The sequence below is a fragment of the Tachyglossus aculeatus genome, chromosome 22, assembly GCF_015852505.1.
Source record: "Tachyglossus aculeatus isolate mTacAcu1 chromosome 22, mTacAcu1.pri, whole genome shotgun sequence".
Taxonomy (NCBI): domain Eukaryota; kingdom Metazoa; phylum Chordata; class Mammalia; order Monotremata; family Tachyglossidae; genus Tachyglossus; species Tachyglossus aculeatus.
In genome coordinates, this window is record NC_052087.1 from 3464086 (window position 1) to 3491253 (window position 27168).

At 48.3% G+C, this 27168-nt stretch overlaps 1 protein-coding gene across 1 annotated transcript in view; it reads right to left on the reverse strand.

Moving 5' to 3' along the window:
• The window catches only part of GALNT18 (polypeptide N-acetylgalactosaminyltransferase 18), a 207981-nt gene that overhangs the window by 72129 nt on the left and 108684 nt on the right, over positions 1 to 27168 (reverse strand). Inside the window, exon 2 of the mRNA XM_038765072.1 lies at positions 4946 to 5138. Coding sequence (XP_038621000.1) covers positions 4946 to 5138 — 193 coding nt within the window. The remainder of the gene's footprint in view (positions 1 to 4945; positions 5139 to 27168) is intronic.

Here is a 27168-nt window from a genome sequence, read left to right on the forward strand (position 1 = left end):
CACACCTCCTCCAAGAGGGCTTCCCTGACTAAGCCCTCCTTTCCTCTTCTCCCACTCCCTTCTGCGTCACCCTGACTGGCTCCCTCTGTTCTTCCCCCCAACTCCCAGCCCCACGGCACTTGCATACATATCTACAATTTATTAATTTATATTCATGTCTGTCTCCGCCAAACTGTAAGCTCGCTGTGGGAAGGGAACGTGTCTGTTCATTGTTGCATTGTACTCTCCTATGTGCTTAGCACAGTGCTCTGCACACAGTAAGAAGCCAATAATTACGATTGAAAGAAGGAACATTTTAAAATGTTATCGCAGAAGGAGGCGTACAGTGCAGCAACAAGCCCAGGATTGAGAGCCGCTGTGGGAAAAGTCTTAGAACCTGGAAATCAGAAGCCGTGGAAGGATTCTCCGCCAGGAGCGGAAAGTAGTTTACACAATCCCCATGGCAACGGACCTCTTCAAAGCAGGTGTGGGTTGTCATCTCTCCCCCAGGATTGTCCTGCCAACTCAGAAGAATCCGTTCCCTGGGAAACATGTCACCAAAGCTCCTGGCTTGAAATTGATACCTCCTTCTGGAGAGGCAGAAATGTTAACCTGGGTGAGCTCGCCCCAAATCTCCTCTGCGTTTCAAGAGCCATCGACACTCGAACACCGCCGTCCTGGGCAAACCTTCTGCTGGCACCTCGAGGAGCAGTTTTGTGTAATAAAAATTAGTGTTCCTGCTACGCTTCTTCTATATTTGCCCATTCAGATGCCCGTGCGTTCAATGTGGGATGTTAAAGTAGGCTACTGAGCCAGTGTACAATAGCTTGCCTCGGTGTTCCTCAAAGCCAGTTCTTGTGTTAGAGGGTTATACTGACATTTTTGCACAGTTTTCCCAGTTTGGGAAACAAGGAGGAAAGAGTACATTCCCTCTAATTACATATAAACTCCTTAGGAGCAGGAAACGTTTTCTGCTAATTCTGTTGTACTGTCCCAAGTGCTTAGTACGGTGCTCTGCACCTAGTAAGTGCTCAATAAATACCACTGATTGATTGACTGAATGGGGCTGGGCTTGGGCCAAGCTCCCCAGGGTGGGAATGAGGTCTCTGTAGTGTTTGGAAAGACTGAACCTTCCCAGCATTCTTCCAACTCAACCGAATAGGCCTAGGAATGATGCTGAGGTTGTCCTGAGGTGCCTCAGCCAGGCAAGGAGCATGCTGAGAGCAGCCTCCCCTCTGGTCTCCAAGGTGGGCTTGTCACGGTCAACCCCTCTGCACTAAGCACAAATCAATCAACGGTGTTAAATGAGCGCTTACTATGTACTGAGGAGGGTACCATATAACAGAGTTGGCTGACACGTTCCCTGCCCATAACGAACTTACAGTCTAGAGGGGGAGACAGACATTCATATAAACAAATAAATTACAGATATGGACGGACCTGTGGGACTGAGGGAGGGGCGAATAAAGGGTGCAAATCCAAGTGCAAGGGTGATACAGAAGGGAGTGGGAGAAGAGGAAATGAGGACTTAGTCGGGGAAGGCCTCTTGGAGGAGAAAGGCCTTTAGTAAGGCTTTCAAGGTGGGGAAAGTGATCAGTTATGCAGAGAGGAGGTGTTCCAGGTGGCCAGAGACAGGATGTGGTGAGAGGTTGGTGATGAGATAGATTAGATCGAGCTACAGCAAGCAGGCTGGCACTAGAGGAGCAAAGTGTGTGGGCTGGGTTGTAGTTAGGAGAGCAGCGAGGTGAGGTGGGACGGGCCAAGGTAATTGAGTGTTTTAAAGTGGCTCCACTCCTGACCAGACCGGCTACTTCAACCATCTTCTTTCCTGTGGATCTCAGTCTAATTCCCCAGGGGGAGCCTGGGGCCGTTACTACAGTTAGCCTCTGGGAGAGAGTCTTTTTATTTGACAAAGTTTGCCCTCACTCCGCAACAATCACCTGGGAACAGTAGCCTCGGGTAAGCCCACCAGGCCAAAGAACCAGAAGCGGAGCCGGGTGGGTGGCACCATAATCGGAGGTCTGCCGGATTGCCTGAGGGGTAGTCCCGGCATTCCCTTGAGAAGGAAAATCAATCAATCAATGCCATTTATTGAGTGCTTACTATGTACAGAGCGCTGTACTAAACAGAACTAGCAGACACGTTCCCTGCCCGTAACGAGCTGAATGTCTAGAGGAAAAGTGGGAGCAAAATTGGCTGGACAGAGTCAGGGGAGCAGTCTCAGGTAGCATACACAGCCTGAAGGTCTTCCAAGTTTCCGGGTGGCATCCTTTACCAAACCAATTTCAGTCCCAGGAAGAGGTAGAGGCCGATGCATGGTGTGGTGGATTGAGCCTGGGCCTGGGAGTTAGAGGACCTGGGTTCTAATCCTGGCTCTGCCACAGGTCTGCTGTGTTTCCTTGGGCAAGTCGCTTTACTTCTCTGGGCCTCAGTTCCCTCATCTGTAAAATGGGGATTCAGACTGTTTCTCTAGACTGTCAGCTTGTTAACGGGAAGGGAATGTGTCCAGAAATTCTGTCGTATTGTACTCTCCTGAGTGCTTAGCATGGGACTCTGTACATAGTAGGTGCTTGATAAATACCACTGATGATGCTAACTCTGTTGTACCCTCCTAAGCACTTAACAATAATAATAATGGCATTTATTAAGTGCTTACTATGTGCAAAGCACTGTTCTAAGCACTGGGGAGGTTACAAGGTGATCAGGTTGTCCCACAGGGGGCTCACAGTCTTAATCCCCATTTTACAGATGAGGTAACTGAGGTAAAGAGAAGTGAAGTGACTTGCCCAAAGTCACACAGCTGACAATTGGCAGAGCCAGGATTTGAACCCATGACCTCTGACTCCAAAGCCCGTGTTCTTTCCACTGAGCCACGCTGCTTCTCTATAGCTCTGCCTATAGTAAGCGATCAATAAATTCGATTGATCGATTACTCTCAAAGTGGTCTCTGGAGCCAGATTGCCTGGCTGAACATACCAAGATTCATCCTTTGCTGTTTGGAAAAGCACCTTTTCCTTTGGATCCTCTTTCCTCCCCCTCTTCCTTCTTCATCCCCCCCGACACCGGCTCTTCCCTCCTCTAGCTGACAAACTTTCCTGCAATCTCGGCCTCCAAGCTGTTTTGTGATTTGCAGTGTACCAAGATGATGATGAGTCTGCTGGTGATGGTGATATAGCCCCTAATTTAATGTGATGGTTGATTCTGCTACAGGAATATGCTCCCATTTTGAATAATTTAGAGTAATGAGAAACTCAAACCGAATCCTAGGGGCAGCATTGTTTCCTCAGAAAACAGTGCCGGCATTCTTCACTCTAGTTAGCCGGAGAAAACCCACTTGTTTTGAAATCTTAATCCATAGGAAAATGATTACGTGAGCTGGGGGGGAAGACCTGCATTCTACTCCCAACTCTGCCACTGATCTGCTGTGTGACCTTGAACGGGTCACTTAACCCCTCTGGGTCCTATCTGTAAACTGGGATCAATTATAATACCTGTCTCTCTCTACTTCACGGGGGACCTGGGTGAAATGAGAGAAGTAATGTGAAAAGTGACGGGGAAACATAAAAGCGCTATTCAAATGCAAATGATTATTGCCAACAAAATAACTCTTAATACAATATCCTTCATTGTACCCTATGGAGTCTAGTACCCTGGAGTTCTTCTAGTGCCTTTTTACCTTCATAGCTAACAGAAGGCTGCAAGTCATGGGAGGGCCCTAGAAGGAGGCATTAATAATAATAATAAAATAATTGTGGCATTTAAGTGCATACTATGTGCCAGGCACTGTACTAAGTGCTGGAATGGATACAAGCAAATTGGGTTGGACATAGTCCCTGTGTTGCATGGGGCTCACAGTCTTGATCCCCATTTACAGATGAGGGAACTGAGGCACAGAGAAGTGAAGTGACCTGTGCAAGATCACAAAGTGGACAAGTGGCGGAGCCGGGATTAGAACCTAGGTCCTTCTGATTCGCAGGTCTATGCTCTATTTACTAGGCCACGCTGCTTCTCCATCGGGCATTCTGAGGGATCTCTCGGGCTCTGTCAGTCCCCCAAAAGCATCTTGAGCCTCCACCTACATATGGCCCGGGATGCAATAAAGCCTGGTGACAGCAGGGAGGAATATTGAAACCAAATTTCGGGGCCCTTAAAATGACACGCTCCCACTCCCTTTCCCATCCTATCACTCTTAACCATTAAATATACTCCAGGTTAAGGTCACAATCTCCCTCGTTGGGCTGTTAGCTCCTCTAGGGCAACTAATAGTGTCAATCAATCCATCGTATTTATTGAGCCCTTATTATGAGCAGAGCACTGTATTAAGCACTTGAGAGAGTACAGTACAACAGAATTAGCAGTCATGTTGCCAGCACATAACAAGCTACTAGTAGTCAGGCAGGCAGTCAATCGTATTTACTTAGCGCTTACAGTGTGCACAGCACTGTCCTAAGCGCCTGGGAGAGTAAAATATAACAATAAACAGACACATTCCCTGCCGACAATTAGCTTACTACTACTATTACAATTATTTCTCCTACTTCTACTCCCCCTCCTCCTCCTCCTCCTACTACTACTAATAATAACTGTGGTATTTGTTAAGCACTTACTGTGTGCCAGGCACTATACTAACCACTGCTAACTACTACCCCTACTACTCCTATTACTACGGCGACTATTTCTTATATCTCTTCTCTCACTCTTAACCATGAAATACTCTCCAGGTTATATCCACTCACTCTTCTGTTGGACTATAATCAATCAATCGATCGATTGAGTGCCTACCCTGTGTAGAGCATTAGAGCTCCTCAAGGGCTGGGCCCAGGCCCGTCTTCCAGGTGCTCAGCTGGGGGTCCTTCACTGAGGAGGCTCAAGACAGAGGGGTGATCCCCCCTCTTGGGTAGTCGGGGCAATTCCAGACATTTCACCAGAGCCCAGTGGCGCTGAGGGGGCAGGCGGCCGGACTCACCCGCTGGGCCTCAGGTCTGGCAGAGCCCGGTCCAGGGGCAGGCGGTCACTGAGGTAAGCGTTGTAGCCATAATACTGGAACTGCTTCAGGGCCACACGCCGGTTCTCCGGGCTCAGGTCTTGGCCCCAGTGGGCGAAGAGAGACGAGTCGGTGAACGTTTCCGCCGCGGTCTCCTCTGGCTTGGGCGGGGCCTCTGTGGACACAGGGAGGAAGGGACAGAGCCCGGGTCAGATTGCTCGGGCCAAGGGGTAGACCGAGGGTAGCCTCCCGAGGACAGGAGTGTCCAACTCCTGGGGACTGTGCTCACCACTAGACACCTCGTTCATTCGATCATATTTATTGAGCACTATGTGCAAAGCACGGTACTAAGCACTGTAGTAACTCATTCATTCATTCAATCATATTTATTGAGCAGTTTCTATGTGCAGAGCACTGTACTAAGCACTTCCTCCTTGGTCCCCTGGCCCATCATCAGCTGCACCCATTTAAATTCCACAGACGTTCCCCTCCAACTCCTCTGTGTGCGAGAAGGGGGTCTTTGCGATTCCAACGTCACAGCAGGGTTGCCTACCATCCCTAAATTCACGGGCAGCCTGGAAAAATGAGCTAAAACTGGTTGTGTCCATAAATCTGATGAAAAGATAAGCACGCTGTGGGCAGGGAATATTGTCTCTTTATTGTTAATAATAATAATGATATTTGTTAAGCACTTATTATGTGTCAAGCACTGTTCTAGGCGTTAGGCTAGATACAAGCTAATCAGGTTGGACACAGTCCCTATCTCACAGGAGCTCACAATCACATTCTCCACTTTCCAGATGAGATAACTGAGGCCCAGAGAAGTGAAGTGACTTGTCCAAGGCCACACTGCTTCTCCTCTCCCAAGCACTTAGTACAGTGCTCTGCACTCAGTAAACACTCGGTAAATATGACTGAATGAGTGAACATTTGCAAAAAGAAGTGGTCGCCCTACGGGCACAGTGGCAGAAGGAATCACGTTGGCTCAGCCAGGAGGCCCAATGGCACGCTGCCCCTTGGGACACACTTCCTCTTTCCTGCATGGAGTCCTGTTCCTGGGGTCGCTACGGGAGGTGACGGTTGTCGGGATGATGGTGGAAAACTAACTGCTTTGCTTCCCGACAGGGTTGGGGAAGAAGCTTGAATGTCCCCTTCCTCAGCCCTGCCCACCCTGGCCAATCAGAGACGGCATGAGAGCTAGAAAAAGCAGATTAAGAGTGGGAGTATGTGACACTTACTAAGCACCCACTTGGTAAGGGTCACTGTACTAGGAGCTTGGTAAGGGACCTGTTCCCTGCCCAGAAGGAGCTTACGTTCTAATGGCTAAGCCGGGGAGAGAGAGAGGGTCACAGCACATGTTATCTCTCTCAGATGGCTGCAGCTGAATCTGGTGCCTGGGGAAATTCAAGAGGAGCTGTGGTAATGTTGGCAAGACAGACAGGCTGAAAGCTGACAAGAATCATGGCAGAATGATCATTTTTTAAAAATGGTATCTGTTATTCATTCATTCAATTGTATATATTGAGCACTTGCTGTGTGCAGAGCACTGTACTAAGCACTGGGGTAGATATAAGCTAATCAGATTGGACACAGTTCATGTCCTACATGGGGCTCACAGTCTTCATCCCCATTTTCCAGTTGAGGTAATTGAGGCCCACAGAAGTGAACTGACTTGCTCAAGGTCACATGGCAGACCTGTGACAGAGACGGGATTGGAATCTAGGTCCTTCTGATTCCCAGGGCCGTGCTCTACCCGCTAAGCCACACTGCTTCTCTAAGTGGACCAGCCCACATCATACCAGGGAAGCCCATACCCATCCAGACAGATCAGCTTTGATGATGATGATGATGGTATTTGTTAAGCACTGACTATGTGCGAAGCACTGTTCTAAGCACTGGGGAGATTACAAGGTGATCAGGTTGTCCCACGGGGGTCCCACAGTGTTGATCCCCATTTTACAGATGAGGTAACTGAGGCACAGAGAAGTTAAGTGACTTGCCCAAAGTCACACAGCTGACAGTTGGTGGAGCCGGAATTTGAACCCATGACCTCTGACTCCAAAGCCCGTGCTCTTTCCACTGAGCCATGCTGCTTCTGAGCCCTGAGGAGTCCAGAGCTGAGAGAATTCAGGGTCCGCTTCATCCTAAAGCCTCACTACCTGTCCTCTAACAGTGAGACCCACGGGGTTGGCTCGATCCTTGTCCCACCTGTGGTGGAAGGATGCTGGTGGACAAACCCATGTCAAGCGTGGGAAACCCTGTCAGGACAATTGGCAACTCCCTCACTCTTTGGGAGGGGTGCCCTTGGGCAATGCCACCCAAAAGGCAGGGACTCTTTTCTGACTCCCCTCTCTGTTCGGCAGCCCCGCTGGTCTTTATTATCTCAGACTTGAAAGGGGAACAAAACAAAAAATCCGGCTCTTCAAAGGTTTCTGCAGATAAGCTTGTGCTCTGGATTCATCCTCAGACACGAGGAAGAGGAAGTCATTCAAGTCAAACGCCCATGCTGACCCCAAGGACCCAAGTACGGCCATTTTTGGCTCGTGAGGGAGAAGTATTTGAGAAGAAACAGCTTATGTATCCATGCTGCTTAAATTCCATAGATCATAGCTCCCGGACTCCTGAAGATCTAGCTTCTCCTTTAATCTATTTTTACCCCAAATTGAAGAGACTGAGCCACAGTTCACTCTGATGATTGCGTCCCCCGAACGTGGCTTAGTGGATAGAGCACGGGCTTGGGAGTCGCAGGTCATGGGTTCTAATCTCAGCTCTGCCACTTGTCAGCTGAGTGACTTTGGCCAAGTCACATCACTTCTCTGTGCTTCAATGACCTCGTCTGTAAAATGGGGATTAAGACTGTGAGCCCCATGTGGGGAAGGGTCTGTGTCCAACCCGATTAGCTTGTATCTACCCCAGTACTTACAACATAGTAAGCGCTCAACAAATCACATGATTATTATCATTATTATTCTTTTGCCTATCTACCCCAGTACTTACAACATAGTAAGCGCTCAACAAATCGCATGATTATTATCATTATTATTCTTTCGCCTATACCTCAGAATGAGAAGGAGTGTTTGGTGATGCAGGTCGGAGGAAAATATGTCATGTCTCAGTCTCTTGCCTGATTCCCAGATTTCAGCCTCTCCATTCCCGACTGGTCCAAGAGATCCGCTGAGCCAACCCTGCCACACTCTCTCCTTTAAAACACCTTCGGACCTGGCTTTCCCTGAGGAAGATCCCGCCCCCGCCTTCTCCTTGTGGCCCCCTTATCAACACGCTGGCAGCCACGTTCCCTGACAGATGATCGTCTTAGCGTGTCTCACCTTTTCCTCCTAGACTGCCTGTCTTTCTCATCCTTGACCTTTCCCAGAGAAAATGTATGGAAATGAGTGTTCCTGGACCTCTGCAGGCTGCCTCGGGGGGTTTGGTCATTGAATCGGTCCTCGAAGCCGATGACGGCCGGATGGGAGATCTTTCGGTAAGAAATCGAGTGACCCCCTGACAGAGACAGCCTGCAAACGGCTGACCTGGGAATGGAATTACCCTCAAGTGGGAAGCCACTGACCACCATGCGTGCTCAACGCGGTCGACCGCTAAGCTCAGAGGAGAATTGGAGGTGAAATTACAGGAAGCAGGAAAAGGCAGGGTTTCCCCTGGGGCTTCCCCGGAATCCAGAAGAAATGACAATAGGTGCACCAAGACATTAGGGGTAACGGGAAGGGTGGAAGCGGTGAGGCCTAATGAGTGGAGCACAGGCCTAGCCATCAGAAGACCTGGTTTCTAATCCCTGCTGTGCCACTTGGCTGTGGAACTTGAGCCAGTTACTTCACTTCTCTGGGCCTCGGTTTCCTCATCTGTAAAATGGAGATTCAACATGTGTTCTCCCTCCTATTTAGACTGTGAGCCCTATGCGAGACAGGGACTGCGTCTGACCTAATTAACGTGTTTCTACTCCAGTGCTTAGAACAATGTTTGACACATAGTAAGCACTTAATAAATACCATAGAAAAGAGCAAGGCAAGGTGTCTAACTATCACTAGGCCTGTCGCTGGGTGGCTGAGGCTGGCAAGCTCAAATTAATTAATAATATTAATCTCAATTAATTATAATAATTGTGGTATTTGTTAAGCACTTTATTATGTGCCAGGCACTGTATTAAGCATAAGGGTGGATACAAGTAAATCAGGTTGGACACAGTCCCTGTCCCACATGGGGCTCACAGTTTTGATTCTCATTGTACAGATGTGGAAACTGAGGCACAGAAAAGTGAAGTGATTTGCCCAAGGTCACACAGCAGACTAGTGGCAAGGCTAGAATTAGAACTCAGGCCCGGGCTCTATTGACTAGGCCATGCTGCTTCTCCCCATTAGGCTGGGAATCTCCCAGCGAGATTTTGATCACCCACTAGGAACCGTAGCAGCTGTATGAGAAGCAGCGTGGTCTAGTGGATAGAGCAGGGGCCTGGGAGCCCAAAAGACCTGGGTTCAAATCCCAGCTCTGCCACGTGTCCGCCTGGGCGATCGTGAGCAAGTCACTTCACTTCTCTGTTCCTCAGTGCCCTCATCCATAAAATGGGGATTAAGACTGTGAGCCCCATGTAGGACAGGGACTGTCTGCCTGGAAGAGGAGAGATGGGTATGGAGGTCGCGTTTAACCCAACTGGCTGCACTTGGTGGGATCTGGGGCAGACCGCAAAGGGGACGGTTTCTGGGCCCTGAGTTCCACCACTGACTAAGTGCACTGGAGTGCTCTGACCAATGTCCCATTAGCAAGGCTGCTTGGAACAGACGGAAGATCTGAAAACCGAGACATCTGCCAGTCGCGGAAGTACAGGCCCGATTCCCGGGAGGTTGCATTATCAGACTCTTTGGACTGGGAAATAATGGATGAGTTAGCGCTCAGCAGGACGCTGGGTGGCAGAGGCCAGCGTCAGCTTGTTGAAAGAGAAATTTCAATTTCTGCTAAGTAAATTGGACTTTATTTTTGTCCAAACTCTAGCACATAAAAATACATCTCCCGCTTTGAGAACCAGGAACAGCTCACAAGGAACCTTCTTTAGCCCAGGCCTGGGGCTAGGGAGTTTTGACAAGGGGCTCTCTGCACATGTTTCTTCCTACTCAGATCATCCATTTAACAGATGGAGAAACTGAGGCCTGAGGTGCTGCTGGGGTTCTCAGAGAGTATCTGGGTAGGCAGGATGGGGCTGGAGGTGGGGATGGAAGGCTGGGTCCCTGAATCCGGCCCAGTGCCCAGCCTGTAATGTCCTCCCAAAGCCCCGTCCGGATCAAAGTGGGACAAACTGCTCTCCCCAAGGGAGCCCAGGAATTTTTTTTTAATGGTATTTGTGAAGCGCTTACTATGTGGCAGGCACTGTACTAAGCATTGGGGTAGATATAAGGTAATCAGGGTGGACACAGGCCATTCTCCTCATGGGGCTCACACTCTCAATAGTAATAATAATAATGGCGTTTATTAAGTGCTTACTATATGTAAAGCACTGTTCTAAGTGCTGGAGAGGTTACAAGATGATCAGGTTGTCCCACGGGGTGGGGCTCACAGTCTTTATCCCCATTTTACAGAGGAAGTAACTGAGGCCCAGAGAAGTTAAGTGACTTGCCCAAAGTCACACAGCTAATTGGTGGAGTCGGGAGTTGAACCCATGACCTCTGACTCCAAAGCCCGTGCTCTTTCCCACTGAGCCACGCTGCTTCTCTAGTAATAGTACTACTATTACTACTAATAATAGTGATAATGGTACTCATTAAGCACTAACTATCTGACAGGCACTGTACTTAGCACTGGGGTACATACAAGGTAATCAGATTGAATACAGGCCATGCCCCTTATGAGGCTCACAGTGTTAATACTCCTCCTCCTAATAATAATAATGGTAATGATGATGATGATGATATTTGTTAAGCACTTACTATATGCCAGGCACTGTACTAAGCATTGGGGTAGATGTAGTATAATCAGGTTGAGAAGCAGCGTGGCTCAGCGGAAAGAGCCCGGGTTTTGGAGTCAGAGGTCATGGGTTCAAATCCCAGCTCCACCAATTGTCAGCTGTGTGACTTTGGGCTAGTTACTTCACTTCTCTGTATACAGTTTGTACATATTTACTACTCTATTTATTCTTTTAGACTGTGAGCCCACTGTTGGGTAGGAACTGTCTCTATATGTTGCCAACTTGTACTTCCCAAGCGCTTAGTACAGTGCTCTGCACACAGTAAGCGCTCAATAAATACGATTGATGATGATGATGATGATGAGGTTGGAGACAGGCCACGTCCCTAATGGGGCTCACAGTCTTAATATCACTATACTTATATAATAATAACTCTATTTGTTACTGCTTACTATGTGCCAGGCACTGTACTAAGCGTCGGGGTTGATATAAGGTAATCAGGTTGGACACAGGCCATGTCCCACATGGGGCTCATGGTCTTAATCCCCATTTTACAGATGAGGGAACTGGGGTACAGGGAAGTGAAATGACATGCTCAAGGTCACAAAACATTCACATGGCAGAGCTGGGCTTAGGACCCAGGTCCTCTGACTCTCAAGCCTGTGCTCTTTCCACTACGGCACACTGCTTCTCAAGAAATGGTTGTCGTTTGCCTTTGACTGAGCTTCACCCCGCCATATGAAATGGGAGAAGCTGGATCTGGAAGACAGCTGCCCACGGTCACTCCCGGTGGGCTTAAGGGCCCACAGAACGAGTTCCCACGCCCACTGTCACAGAAGCCCTCTCCCAAACCAAGCTGTCGCCTTCCTTCTCCTAATGGACGCTCTACAGAGATGCCCCAATCCTTGTGGCTGCCACCACTCAATTCTGCTTGGTTTTCCAATGAGGCTGAACTGCCCATCCCTGTCCAGGGCAAACTGGCACGGAGTGCAGCAACAGCAGCTGCAGTGGGGCATCTACCCTCTGTTCCAAGTCCCCTGAGTCTTTCCTACTTACTCACCAAATGCCAAATCCAGCTAAGGTGCCAGAGAGAGAGAGAGAAAGAGAGAGAGAGAAAGAATGCCTGCTCTGCAGATAATAATAATAATAATAGCAGTATTTGTTAAATGCTTACTGTTTGCCAAGCACTGTTCTATGCCCTGGGGTAGATACAAGGCAATCAGGTTGTCCCACATGGGGCTCCCAGTCTTAATCCCCATTTTACAGATGAGAGAACTGAGGCACAGAGTAATTAAGTGATTGCCCAAAGTCACACAGCCGACAAGTGGCGGAGCTGGGATTAGAACCCACAACCTCTGACTCCCCACCTGTACTCTTTCCACTAAGTCACACCTAGTGTTTAATATAGTGCCTCCCCCCACCTCTATACTGTAAGCTCCCTTGTGGGCAGGAAACTCGTCGATCAATTCTGTTATATCGTTACTCTCCCAAGTACTTAATGCAGTGCTCTGCACGCACCAAGTGCTCAATAAATACCATTGTTTGATTGATTGATTGGCACACGGTAAGTGCTTAACAAGTACCATTTTCTTTTAAAGTACCACCTAAACTGGCAGGGGCTTGGACACCCATCCCCAGAGAAAGGACATCATCAGGGTTTCCAGCAACCATTCTCTACTATGCAGAGAAGTCCCGGCTAGGTTCACAGGCCAACCCTGAACTCTGAGACACTAGGACAGAGTCAGTCAGCCAGTCAATCATGTTTATTGAGCGCCTACTGTGTGCAGAGCATTGTACTAAGCACTTGGGAGAGCACAATAGAACAATAAACAGACACAGTCCCTGCCCACAACGAGTTTACAGTCTAAAGGGCACCGATCAATTAATTGTGGTATTTGTTAAGCGTTTAGTTTATGTCAGGCACTGTACTAAATGCTGGGGTGAATACAAGCAAATTGGGTTGAACACAGTCCCTGTCCCACATGGGGCTCACAGTCTCAAACCTCATTTTACAGATGAGGTAACTGAGGCCCAGAGAAATGATGTGACTTGCCCAAGGTCACACACAGAGTCCCTTCAATCCCAGCCCTGGGGAGGTGGGCGCAGGTTCAGGACGGCTGGGATTTTTTTTTGGTTTTTGTTTTTTTTTGTGGCATTTGTTATGCTCTTACCATGTGCCAGGATCTGTACTAAACACTGGGATAGATACAAGCTCGACAGGTTGGACACAGTCCCTATCCCCTAAGGGGCTCACAATCTTAACCCCCATTTTACAGATGAAGGAACTGGGCCTAGAGAAGAGAAGTGACTTGCCCGAGGTCACAGCAAAGTGGCAGAGCCGGGATTAGAACCCAGGTCCTTCTGCCCCCGAAGCCTGCGCTCTATCTGCTAGGCCACACTGCTTCCAGGAGCCAGGCCCGCTGGGAGCCCTCTCTCCGAATCTGGACCCGTTTCAGGGACAGACACTCAGGGCCCAACCTAGATGAAGCCCAGATGGGCTCAGGTCGGTCAACGCGGGCCTGCTATGTGAACTTGGGCAAGTCACTTAACTTCCGTGGGCTTTGTACTGTGCTTTAGACAATCTCGAAGCAGCCCAAATGGGCTCAGGTGCAGGGATGAGGAGAGGAGAGAGAAGCCCAGCATTGGTTCTCATTCCTCATGCACCCTCCCCCTTCCCCAGGGGAAGACTTGCCTTTCGATCAATCAATCGTATTTACTGAGAGCTTACTGCGTGCAGGGTACTGTACTAAGGGCTTTGAAGAGTACAATAGAACAGAGTTGGTAGGCACATTCCCTGCCTGTGACAAGCTTAGTTTAGAGCTTACAGTCTAGCCTTTCTCCGTTATCTGCCTCGGGACACTTCCTAGCAGGTCCCAGAGTGCAGGAATCCAACGTTGCCGGCTGGCCTCTGGGATGACCATTCCCTCCCGGAATCTCGGACACGTCAACAGGGGGACACCACACTTCTGCTCCCTCACTCACACACACAAATGCACACACACACTTCTCCCCTTGACTCACAAATGTGCACACTTGTTTCTGCCCTCAGCACACTCACACATTCAGCCACGTCCTCATTCATTCATTCATTCATTCATTTAATCGTATTTATTGAGCGCTTACTGTGTGCAGAGCACTGTACCAAGTGCTTGGGAAGTACAAGTTAGCAACATATAGAGACAGCCCCTACCCAACAACGGGCTCACAGTCTAGAGGCTCACAACGAGCTCACACACATTCTCACATGTACTCTCACATACACACAACACACACATACACTTATACACATGCTCACATACACACCCTCATGCACACCCGGATTTCAAGATGCACAGCAGCAAAGAGTTTCATTAAAATTATGCAGGCTATGAAGTCGCAATTAGGGATCTATAACATTTTATGTTCCGTGCCAACCACAGAAAGAAAATGTAAAGAACTAATTTCAGAGAGTGAAAAATGTATGTATCCTAGGAATAAGGATTTATCTACACTGTTACTCCTGGCTTTAAAACAACCCTTTATAGCTAATATTCTGCCAACAAGATATAACAAACTCCATGGAGCATACTGCAATTTTTCTTTTGGAGCGCTGACAGTCTGGACCAGAGTTCCAGACCTTCTTAGTGACTGATCATCCGGCATTTCCTGAGTGCAAAGGACAAGGCCCCATTAACACAAAAAGTGAGAAGCAGCATGGCCTAATGAAGAGAACATGAGCCTGGGAGCCAGAGAAACCTGGGTTCTAATGCCGGCTACGCCACTCATCTGCTGTGTGACCTTGGACAAGTCACCTCATTTCTCTAGGCCACAGTTCCCCCGTCTGTAAAATAGGGACTAAGACCACAAGCCCTACGTGGGACAGGGACTGTGTCCAACCTGATTAACTTGTATCTACTCCAGTGCTTAGTACAGTGGCTGGCACATAGTAAGTACTTAAGAAATACCATTTAAAGACAAAAAAAAGTACCCCAAGTCCATTCCCAGTGTCAGCAGCCGTGAGGCCTAGCGGAAAGATCATGGGCTTGGGTTCTAATGCCGGTTCTGCCCCTTTCCCGCTATGTGACCTTGGGCAAGGCATTTAACCTCTGTGGGCCTCAGTTTCCTCATCTGCAAAATGGGGATTCAGTGTGTTCTCTCTCCCATTTGTGGGACAGGAACTCTCTCTGATTTACCGACCTTAGTGGTTAGTACAGTGTATGGCACCTAGTAAGCACTTCATAAATGCTTACCTGCTATTATTATTACTGTTATTGTCCAAAGAGCCTATTTTTTTCTTTTTTATGGTATTTCAGTGCTTACTATGTGTCAAACACTGTCCTACGTATTGGAATAGATATGAGTTAATCAGGTTGGACACCGTCTCTGTCTACATAGGGCTCACAGACTAAGTAAGAGGGAGAACAGGGATTTAATCCCTATTTTTCAGGTGAAGAAACTGAGGCACAGGGAAGTGAAGCAACTTGCCCAGGATACCACAGCAGGCAAATGACAAAGCTGGGATTAGAACCCAGGTCCTCTGAATCCAGGCCCCTGCTCTTTCCACCGTGCCATGCTGCTTTTCAGTTGTTTCTGCCTGGCTCCCAGAGAGCATGGCTCTCTTTCTTCGCGTAATCGGGACTGACAACTGTGTATTCTGCATTCATTTATTCATTCAATTGTATTTATTGAGTGCTTACTGTGTGCAGAGCACTGTACTAAGTGCTTGGGAAGTACAAATCGGCAACATATAGAGACAGTCCCTACCCAACAACGGGCTCACAGTCTAGAAGGGGGATGACAGACAACAGCACAAAACAAGTAGACAGGTGTCAATACCATCAGAATGAACATCTGCACAGAAGACGGGCTCTTCCCTCTCCCTTCTCCGCTACCCTAACCCCCTTTCTCCCTGGTCGGCAGCAGATAGGCCACAACCCTTCCGCTTTAGATCACCCCGTCAGCACTTGCTTCCATCAGAAGTAGTGTGGCTTAGCGGATAGAGCACAGGCTGGGAGTCAGAAGGACCTGGGTTCTAATCCTGGCTCCGCCATATGTCAGCTGAGTGACCTTAGGCAAGTCACTTCACTTCTCAGTACCTCATTTACCTCATCTGTCAAACGGGGATTGAGACTGTGAGCAACCGTGTAGGATGTGGATGTGTCCAACTTGATTACCTTGTATCTACCCCAGTGCTCAGTACAGGGTGCGGCACATAGTAAACTCTTAACAAACACAATTAAGAAAAAAATAACTTAGCTCTAAACTCAGCCCCCGAGTGGCTCATCCTTTCTCCCGTGGGTAAGGGCATGAACCTCATTCATACAAAGGGGGAGAAAGTGGTCTGAACCCCAGGTGGCGGGGAGGGGAGAGGAGGGGGGCGGTCTGAGAGTCATCACACAGTTGCAGGCTGGCCTTTATTTCATATTCAATTCCAGGATCGCCAACTCAGCCTTTAAAGTTAATTTGCATTTTTATTTGTCTTCGAGTTTCCCTTTTTCCGGTACTCTCCGACACCTCACCCACTAGGCATGCTCTGCAGAATTCGTAACCCGGTACGATGGTCCAAATGCAGTGTTTCAGAAATGACTTATATCCGGGGTACATAAAGCTTGCCCACCATATATATAAAACCCATTAAAACGAAACCATTCCACAAGAAAAAGAAAAGGACATATAAAAACAAGCTTGCAAGAAGAAATATTAGGGCTTTTACTTCAGTAAAGTAGTCCCCTTCTAAATCTTTAAATCCATTTTATGGTCAAAGGGGGAGGCGGAGAACAGCAAGCCATCTGTAAGTTGGTGGAGTTCATGCCTTCCTGCTGAGTGAACAGGCATTCGCTGTCATCCTGATCAGAAAATGCCATAAATCCTGGCAACTGTTGGTGCCACGGAACATCTTTTCATTTCTGGTGTGAGCCATTTGGGAACACATGTGTCACTGTGCTGATAAGTGAGCCCCATGTGGGACAGAGACTGCGTCCAACCTGAGTAGCCTGTATCTACCTTAGGCGCTTAGAACAGCGCTTTGCCACACAGTAAGCATCTGGCCCAGTGGAAAGAACATGGGCCTGGTTCTAAACCTGGCTCCACCGCTTGTCTGCTGTGTGACCTTGGGCAAGTCACTTCACTTTGTGTCCCAGCTACCGCATCTGTACAATGGGGATTAAAACTGTGAGCCTGATATGGGATGAGGACTGTGTTCAATCTGATTAGCTTGTATCTACTCTAGTGCTAGGGACAGTGCCTGACATATAGTAGGCGCTTAACAAATACCATGAAATAAATAAATAAAAAGTGCATTTGGGGTTGGGGAAAGTGGGAACAGGAAGATGGTGCCTTTCATGGAACGGTTGTTTCCACCCTGCTGAAAAAAAATGGATCGGGTTGGAAAATGACCTATTCTTGAGGGGGGCGGTTACCCTTTTTAGATGGGGTGAGGGGTTTCCCTCCTGCTTAGGCTGTGAGCCCTATGCAGGACAGGGTCTGTGTCCCACCTAATTAACTTAACGCCTTCCCCAGCGTATAGAACAGTGTTTGGTGCGTAGTAAGCACTCAACAAATGCCATAAAAAAACAAAAAAAAACCCTGAGCCCCAGCCATTGCTTTAGTCCAACAACAAAGATGGCTATTGCTGCCAGTGCCATAGTCCCTTTCCCCATCAGTGGGGGCTCCTGGGGAGCCAGGAAACCCCCTGTGGGAGCTGCTGGATTTGGGTTTTCAAAGAACAGGACGTTTCATTACCTCTCGTGACACTGTTCTGAACGCACAACTGACTTTACAGTCTACTGTGAATGCTTGTCCTCAACACCTGCCGGTCACTCCTGGAGTCTTGAACGAATCACCTCCCAAACTACAAAAACTTCAGCTTCAGTGGCCACTCACTGCTGTCCTCGAAGACAGTTCCCATCGACTGTTTATTGTTGTACTATACTCTCCTAAGGGCTCAGTACAGTGCTCTGCATGCAGTAGGCGCTCAATAAATATGACCAACTGACTGATTGACTGCCTGGCTAGCAGCTCTGATGATGAGGCAGCCCAGTTTCCTGACGGCTGGATTCAGAGCAGTCTCCCCATTACTGAGAACCCTCCCTGCAGCCTCCTGGAACAGGGTGGCACAGGCTTCGGGGTCAGCAAAGCCTGGCACAGCCACTTGGGTGGTGTTACAGATCACAACGGGCACTCCGCCGTTTAACGGCAGGCGGACTCGGAAACGACGCAGCGCCGTTATAACGCGTGGGTTACATTACGTAAGTAGAGGGACAAAAGGATACACGGAAAGGTTCGTGGAAAACTGCAGAACCTATATAATTGCTGGGTGGGTTGCCATGGGAACTCCTGACGCCCCATTCCTGCTTCAGAGTCAGTGCGTTTTCCTCCCAGGGGCCTGTGAACGAGGAACTCGCTTTCAAGCCACACGGCTCAGCTGCAAAAACTGAAGAAGTGGGAGGCTGGGAGTTTAAAATAAAAACACCGGAGACATCTCATAACCGAACTGGGCACAGATTGGGTGAAAACTAGGCTGCCAGGTAGGAAACCGGATGAATAAACACCCAAGAAAAGTTCTTTCTCCAGTGTGCCTTAGCTGACCTCCTCTGGGGTCATCTAACCAATCAATCTAACCCCCACCAATCAATCTGCGCATCAGGCAGAAACTCCTCACCCTGGGCTTCAAGGCTGTCCATCCCCTGGCCCCCTCCTACCTCACCTCCCTTCTCTCCTTCTCCAGCCCAGCCCACACCCTCCACTCCTGCCGCTAATCTCCTCACCATGCCTCTTCTCGCCTGTCCCGCCATCGACCCCCGGCCCACGTCCTCCCCCGGGCCTGGAATGCCCTCCCTCTGCCCATCTGCCAAGCTAGCTCTCTTCCTCCCTTCAAGGCCCTACTGAGAGCTCACCTCCTCCAGGAGGCCTTCCCACACTGAGCCCCTTCCTTCCTCTCCCCCTCGTCCCCCTCTCCATCCCCCCATCTTACCTCCTTCCCTTCCCCACAGCACCTGTATATATGGTTGTACATATTTATTACTCTATTTATTTATTTATTTATTTATTTTACTTGTACATATCTAGTCTATTTATTTTATTTTGTTGGTATGTTTGGTTTTGTTCTCTGTCTCCCCCTTTTAGACTGTGAGCCCACTGTTGGGTAGGGACTGTCTCTATCTGTTGCCAATTTGTACTTCCCAAGCGCTTAGTACAGTGCTCTGCACATAGTAAGCGCTCAATAAATACGATTGATTGATTGATTGATTCCTCCCTTCAAGGCCCTGCTGAGAGCTCACCTCCTCCAGGAGGCCTTCCCAGACTGAGCCCCTTCCTTCCTCTCCCCCTCGTCCCCCTCTCCATCCCCCCCATCTTACCTCCTTCCGTTCCCCACAGCACCTGTATATATGTATATATGGTTGTACATATTTGTTACTCTATTTATTTATTTATTTATTTATTTTACTTGTACATATCTAGTCTATTTTATTTTGTTGGTATGTTTGGTTTTGTTCTCTGTCTCCCCCTTTTAGACTGTGAGCCCATTGTTGGGTAGGGACTGTCTCTGTGTTGCCAATTTGTACTTCCCAAGCGCTTAGTACAGTGCTCTGCACATAGTAAGCGCTCAATAAATACGATTGATTGATTGATTGATCTAACCTCAGCCCTTCATAGCACAGTGTAATGGCTAGAGCACGGGCCTGGGAATCGGAAGGTCATGGGTTCTTATCCTGGCTCCTCTACATGCCTGCTTTGTGACCTTGGGCAAGTCACTTCACTTCTCTCTTCCTCAGTTCCCTCATCTGTAAAATGGGAATTGAGACTGGGACAACCTGATTACCTTGCATGTACCCCAGTGCTTAGAACAGTGCTTAGCACTTAGTACGTACTTAACAAATACCATAATTTTTATTATTATTATTTATTTACCCATAAGGGACATAGCTCCAGTCCCTAGACTTCACTGGAGTCTAGTTGGGGGTGATCCTAATAATAATAATAATAATAATAATAATTGTAGCATTTGTTAAGTTTTTACCATATTCCAAGCACTGTATTAAGTGCTGGGGATGGACACAAGCAAATTGGGTTGGACGCAGTCCCTGTCCCACATCAGGCTCACAGTCTTAATCTCCATTTTAAAGATGAGGTAACAGGCACAGAGAGGTGAAGTGACTTGCCCGAGGTCACACAGCAGACAAGTGGCGGGGCGGGGGGGGGGGGGGGATTACAACCCATGTCCTTCTGACTCCGAGGCACATGGTTTTTATCCCCTCCCACTTTCCACTCTGGATTTGCTGTTCCTAAAGAGGGAGGTGTTGGAACCGGGGAAACAGGAACCCTTGTTAGCCTCGGTAGCCTGGTGGTCTTCTTGGCCACCAAAGTCCAGTGGGCACCACGACCTCGCCCCTGGAATCAGACCGGCTTCCAGTTAGGGTCCACAGATCACGCTAGCCTGGCCAGTTAATCGGCAGAGTCCTAAACCAAGCTGTTGGAGTCCGCAGAGAGCACGAGGCCTGTCGGTTAATTTGCAAAGAGCGCTAGGTTTTCTGGCTAGTCCACAGAGAACTCGAGCCTGGTCAGTTAGTCTGCAGAGAGTGCTAGGCCAACAGGTCAGAGTCCGCAGAGAGAGCTAGACGTTTGCAAGCGTCGTCAACTCTGAAGAGTTGCCAAGCAGTGGAGAGTGGGCGTTTGGATGGGAAAAGCACTCCAACATGACATTAATGAGGAAAAATTAAGCTTGGATAAATGTAGAGGAAAGAAAAGCCATCTGACAAACCCGTGAAGAAGCAGGGCAGGCCCTATCCTAGAGGACGGCCCTAAGAGTCTGGCAGAGGACGGGGAAGGAGTTGGGGAGGGGGATACCATCACTCTCAGACCCCAACAACACGCATCTGGGGGGGTGCATGGGAGGAGCCCCCCACTCCCTTCCCACACTGAGGCATGGCCTGGGTTCCAGCTGGATCAATCAATGAGAGAATAATAATAATAATGATGGCGTTTGTTAAGCACTTACCGTTCTAAGCGCTGGGGCGGACACAAGGTGATCATGTTGTCCCACATAATAATAATAATAATGGCATTTATTAAGTGCTTACTATGTGCAAAGCACTGTTCTAAGCGCTGGGGTGGATACAAGGTGATCAGGTTGTCCCACATGGGGCTCACAGTCTTAATCCCCATTTTACAGATGAGGTAACTGAGGCTCAGAGAAGTGAAGTGACTTACCCAAGGTCACACAGCAGACATGTGGTGGAGCCAGGATTTGAACCCATGACCTCTGACTCCAAAGCCCGTGCTCTTTCCACTGAGCCACGCTGCCACGCTGCTTCCCCAAATGGGGCTCACGGTCTTAATCCCCATTTTACAGATGAGATGACTGAGGCTCAGAGAAATTAAGTGACTTGCCTAAGGTCACACAGCAGACACGCAGGGGAACCGGCTTTAGAACCCATGACCTCTGACTCCCAAGCCCGTGCTGTTTCCACTGAGCCAAGTGGTGTGGCCTAGTGGAAAGAGCATAGCCTAGGAGTCAGAAGGACCTGGATTCTAATCCTAGCTCTGCCGTTTGTCTGCTGTCTGACCTTGGGCAAGTCACTTCTCTTGGCCTCATTGGCAAAATGGGAATTCAATACCTGCTGCCACCTTTTGAGCTACATCCCCTCGGGGGTCTGCTGGGAATCCAAGCTAGGCCGGGGTCTGAATCTGCCTGCCTCTGGCAGTGTCTTCAGTAGGGATCCCAGAGGAGCTGAGTTAGTCAGTCAGTCAGTCAAACATATTTACTGAACACTTACAGTGTGCAGAGCACTGTACTAAGCGCTTGGGAGAGTGCAATACAACAATATAACGCCGAGACAGAACCGTGTACCATGCACTGTGGAAATTTCCTCTGGACCGGAAGCTGGATATGGCAGGGACCGCGTCTGCTAATTCTGATGGATTGTGCTCTGTACATAGTAAGTGCTCAATAAATACCATTGATTGACTGACTGATTGCTGAAGGGTTGGCCTGTCCGGTTCACGTAGCATTCTCTTCATGGTGCCATCATTTCCCCAAATAACCTGGTTTCCACTCAGTTTTTTGTGGAGATAATATCTGGGGACTGCAAAAACCGACAAGCATAAGAGAAGCAGCATGGCGGAAAGAGCTTGGGCATGGGTGTCACAGGACCTGGGCTCTAATCCTTGCTCTTCCAATTGTTTGCTGTGTGACCTTGGACAAGTCACTTCAGTTCTCTGGGCTTCAGTTCCCTCACCTGCAAAATGGGGATTCAGTTCCAGTTTTCCTTCCTACTTAGACTGTGAGCCCCATGCGGGGCAGGGACTGTGTCTGACCTAATTAACTTGTGCCTCCCCCAGTATTTAGAACACTCTTTGATACATAGTACAGCTTGACAAATACCATAAAAAAGCATGAAGTTAATGGATGTTGCCAACTATGTTGCCAACTTGTACTTCCCAAGCGCTTAGTACAGTGCCCTGCACACAGTAAGTGCTCAATAAATACGACTGAATGAATGAATGAATAAATGGATCCTCATTCCATATCAGCCCTAAAAGCTGGGTGAAGGTTAATGCCCTACCCACAGAGGCTGGATGCCTCAACCTGAATCCCACCGAAAGCCATCGTGACCCGGCTTCTCTGGACACTAATCTTCCTTCTGCAATATGGTGTGGTAATAATAATAATAATAATGATAATAATAACAATAATAATAAGGGCAGGAGTGGGAACGGGGCTGGGAGCTGGGGTGGCCAAGGGGATTAGAGGTAGAAGGAAGGTATTGGAGATCGGAATGGGATTGAGGTAGGGATGAGGATTAGAAGTGGAGTTGGAATTATGGCTCAGTGGAAAGAGCCTGGGCTTGCGAGTCAGAGGTCATGGGTTCTAATCCCAGCTCTGCCACGTGTCAGCTGTGTGACTTTGGGCAAATCACTTCACTTCTCTGAGCCTCAGTTACCTCATCTGTAAAATGGGGATTAAGACTGTGAGCCCCACGTGGGACAACCTGATCATCTTGTATCCCCCCCAGCGATTAAAACAGTGCATCGCACGTAGTAAGCACCTAACAAATGCCATTATTATTATTATTATTATTATTATTATTATTATTATTATGGAAGAGGTGGCATTAGATGTAGGAATGGGGATTAGGGTAGGGATGGTGATTACAGGAAGGAATACATATTAAGGAAGGAGCTGGGAGGGCTCATGGAATTCCAGCCTGGGGCCAGTTGCTGAGTGGACACTGAGGCCAGTTTCCAGGTCCCATGGTACTTTGGGAGGTCCGGATCATCCAGGAGTTTGATTCTGTTTAAGTTACCCTGGGAGCCTGGCACGGTTCTTCGGATCTGTCTCTTTCTCTTTTTTAAAATGGTATTTGTTAGGTGCTTACTATGTGTCAGGCACTGTCCTAAGCACCGGGGAAGATATGAGCTAATCAGGTTGGACCCAGTCCATGCCACATGGGGCTTACAGTCTTAATCACCATTTTACAGATGACGCAACTGAGCCCCAGAAAAATGAAGTGACTTGCCCAAGGACACACAGCAGACATGAGGAAGAGCCGGAATTAAAACCCTCCTGACTCCAAGGCCTGTGCTCTTTCCACTAGGCCACACTGCTTCTCATCCTGAGCTGAAAGAACCCCTGACGGAGCTCCCAGAACAGGCCGCCCAGAGACTTCAGCAGACGTGAGGCTCCCTAAATCAACAACCCGATTAGCTTGTATCTACCCCAGCACTTAGTACAGTGCCTGGCACATAGTAAGTGCTTAACAAATACTATTAAAAAAAAAAAAAAAAAGCGGGAGCGGTCAAGGTGGTCCAGAGTTGGCCCTGTTGCTAGGGAACAGAGTAGCGTTCATAGAGTTCCTCTTGAAGCAGGCCACTTCAAGTTGAGGGAGTCTGCATCATTGCATCCCCAGGAGCCCCTAGGGAGGGGTGGGGTCAGCATGTTAACTGCATTTTTCTCTCCAGTGCTTTCTTTCACTCTCCACTTCAAAGGCTTGGTTGGTTCCAGAAATTTCTGGGAAACACCATTCTGGGAAACACAGGGAGCACTATTGCCTAATGGATAGAGCACAGGCCTGCGAGTCAGAAGGACCTGGGTTCTAATTCCGCCTCCCCCACTTGTCTGTTGTGTGACCTTGAGCAAGTCACTTCACTTCTCTAGGCCTCAGTTACCTTGTCTATAAAATGGGGATTAAGATGGTGTAAGCCCCATGAGGGACAAGGACTGTGTCTAACCTGATTATCTACCCCAGGGCTTAGTATGGTGCCTGGCACATAGAAATCACTTAACAAATACCATTGAAAACAAACAAACAAACAACAAAAAGCCCAGTCTCTTAGTCTTGGTCCTCCATGGACTTCCCAGTGGGAGAAAGATATCTGTGGTCAGCCCTACTCACAAGATGGTTAACAAGCTCCTACAGACAACTTCTCTTCTCCCACTCATGGAGATCCTACAGAGCTCAGCCATTCCCACCTAAAATCTCATGATTCCTTTTACAAAGATCTGGCATTTTCAGAGATCAAAAGCCCCCACTCAAAACCCATTCAACTTAACAACACTGCATTCTGTGTTTTCTGGGGCAAGGCATTTGAGCTTCACGCTGTTTTTAGAACTATGCTGATGGAACTTTTCCCTTTGATGGGTGATTATTTTGAGTATTTATAAAAGATCCTGTGGCTCCAAAGTGCTTCCCCCGATAAATCTACAAGCAGGCATTTTGTCACAGGCTAAGTTTTTTTTTATCACTATTATAGATGGTCTCAAGTCTCTCCTGGCTCTGGAGATCTGGGAAGTTTCCTCTAAAGAGAAGCAGAGTGGCCTAGTGAAAACATCACGGGCTTGGGAGTCAGCGGACCTGGGTTCTAGTCCCGGTTCTTCCACTTGCCTGTTGTGTGGCAAGTCATTTAACTTCTCTGGCCCTCAGATACCTTATATGTAAAATGGGGATGAAATCCTATTCTCTCCTACTAGACTGTGAGCTCCATATAGGACAGGAACTGTGTCTGAATTGATTATCTTGTATTTACCCCAGTACAGAGCTTGACACATAGTGAGCTCTTAGCAAATACTATCATTATTGTTATATCTGCCAATTCCCTAGATCTCTGACAGTCCATCAGGCCAGACTCCCATCTGGAAATTTCCAGAACGGAGAAACAATTCACTTGTTCCCTCCCCACAGTGAGCTTACAGTCTAGAGGGGAAGACAGTTATTAATATATATTAATATAAGTAAATTATGGATATCCCCATATGTGTTGTGGGGCCAAGGGACGATGTGAATAAAAGGTGCAAATCCAAGTGAAAGGGAGACACAGAAGGGAGAAGGTCTCTTGGAGGAGATGCCTTCAACAGGGATCTGAAGGTGGGAAGAGTCATTGTCTATGGAATATGAAGAGGGAGGGCATTCCAGGTCAAAGGTAGGACATGGGCAAGAGGTCGGCAGTGAGAAGACGAGAGTGAGAAGGTTGGCATTAGAGAAGCAAGGTATTTTCAGCCTGAAGTGTCACCCTCAGTTTATCTGAATTGTTTCTTTGCTCTCTGGGACTTACCACTGCAGCCCAGGTTAGTGTCCGCTGAGATTTTAATCAGGGGACTTCTTATTATGCCTTCTCTCTGTCATTACTGATATTAAATCATTTGGGATTCTATCCCACCAAATGTCCCAGATGGAGCTAGTTAGGCAGACGTAGGGGCCGCGGAGCTACAAACATAGGCTGGGCCCCATCTTGTTCTGCTTCCTCAGGCTGCTGGCCCTCACTCTGCTGCCTGTTCTGCTCTGCCACTCTGGGTCATCCGTGCCTGGCATCATTCATTCGTTCAATCATACTTATTGAGCACTTACTGTGTGCAAACCATTGCATAAACGCTCGGAAGAGTACAATATAACATCAGACACATTCCCCACCCACAACGTGTGCACAGTAACAGCCTGAGATGCCTTTCCCTTTGCTGTGCTTGACCGGTCATGTGACAAACTCGGAAAAAGGCACCTTGAGACATCCGGTAAATAACATCCGCTGGGCCCCTTTCACCTTTACCGACCATTTTTATTAGCATTGTCAATTAACTCTGACATTTTGAAACCAAACATTTGGTAGCCGTGGCTGGTTTGACCTAAGCTTCCATGACCGTCATCTCAGGATGATCTGAACAAGAAAGAAACTGATTCCTCCATATCAAGGTCTCGCTCCAAGCTTCTGCCTGAGCTTCTAGGCCTTTCACTCTTTGCTTCCTATCCAATTCTGAGTCACCTCCCCCACATCTTACCCTGGGGCTTTTCTTGGGGCTCCTTCTACCTAATGATAATAATAATAATAATAATTGTGATATTTGTTAAGCGCTTTCTAAATTCCAAGCACTGTTCTAAGCCCTACGGATGATACGGGATCATCAGGTCAGACGCCGTCCCTGTCCCACACAGGATTCACAGTTTAATGAAGAGGAAGAAGAGGTATTGAGTCCCCATTTTACGGATGAGAGAACTGAGGCACAGAGAAGTGAAGTGACTTACCCAAGGTCACCCAGCAGACAAGTAGCGGAGCTGGGATTAGAACCCAGGTCCTTCTGACTCCCAAGCCCGGGCTCTATCGATTAGGTGATGGAGTTAGACTGTGAGCCCCCTTCTAGACTGGGAGCCCATTGTTGGGTAGGGACAGTCTCTGTATGTTGCTGATTTGTACTTCCCAAACGCTTACTACAGTGCTCTGCACACAGTAAGCGCTCAATAAATATGATTGAATGAATGAATGAATTATGGTTAGAAGCAGCGTGGACTAGTGGACAGAGTACGGGGCTGGGAGTCCGAGGATGTGGGTTCTAATCAGAGCTTCGCCACTTTTTTATGGCATTTATTAAGCGCTTACTATGTGCAAAGCACCGTTCTAAGCGCTGGGGAGGTTACAAGGTGATCAGGTTGTCCCACGGGGGGCTCACAGTCTTTATCCCCATTTTGCAGATGAGGGAACTGAGGCACAGAGAAGTTAAGTGACTTGCCCAAAGTCACACAGCTGACAGTTGGCAGAGCCGGGATTTGAACCCATGACCCCTGCTCTTTCCACTGAGCCACGCTGCTTTCTGCTGGGTGACCGTGGGAAAGTCACATCACTTTTCTGTGCCTCAGTTACCTTGTCTTTAATATAGGGATTAAGATTGTGAGTCCCGTGTGGGACAGGGACTGTGCCCAATCTGATTAGCTAGTATCTATCCCAGTGCTTAGTACAGTGCCTGGCACATAGTAAGCGATTAATCAATACCCTAAAAAATGGTGGCACTCTTGGGGGAGGTGGTGGTGGTGGTGGAGACAGACAGGATGATGTT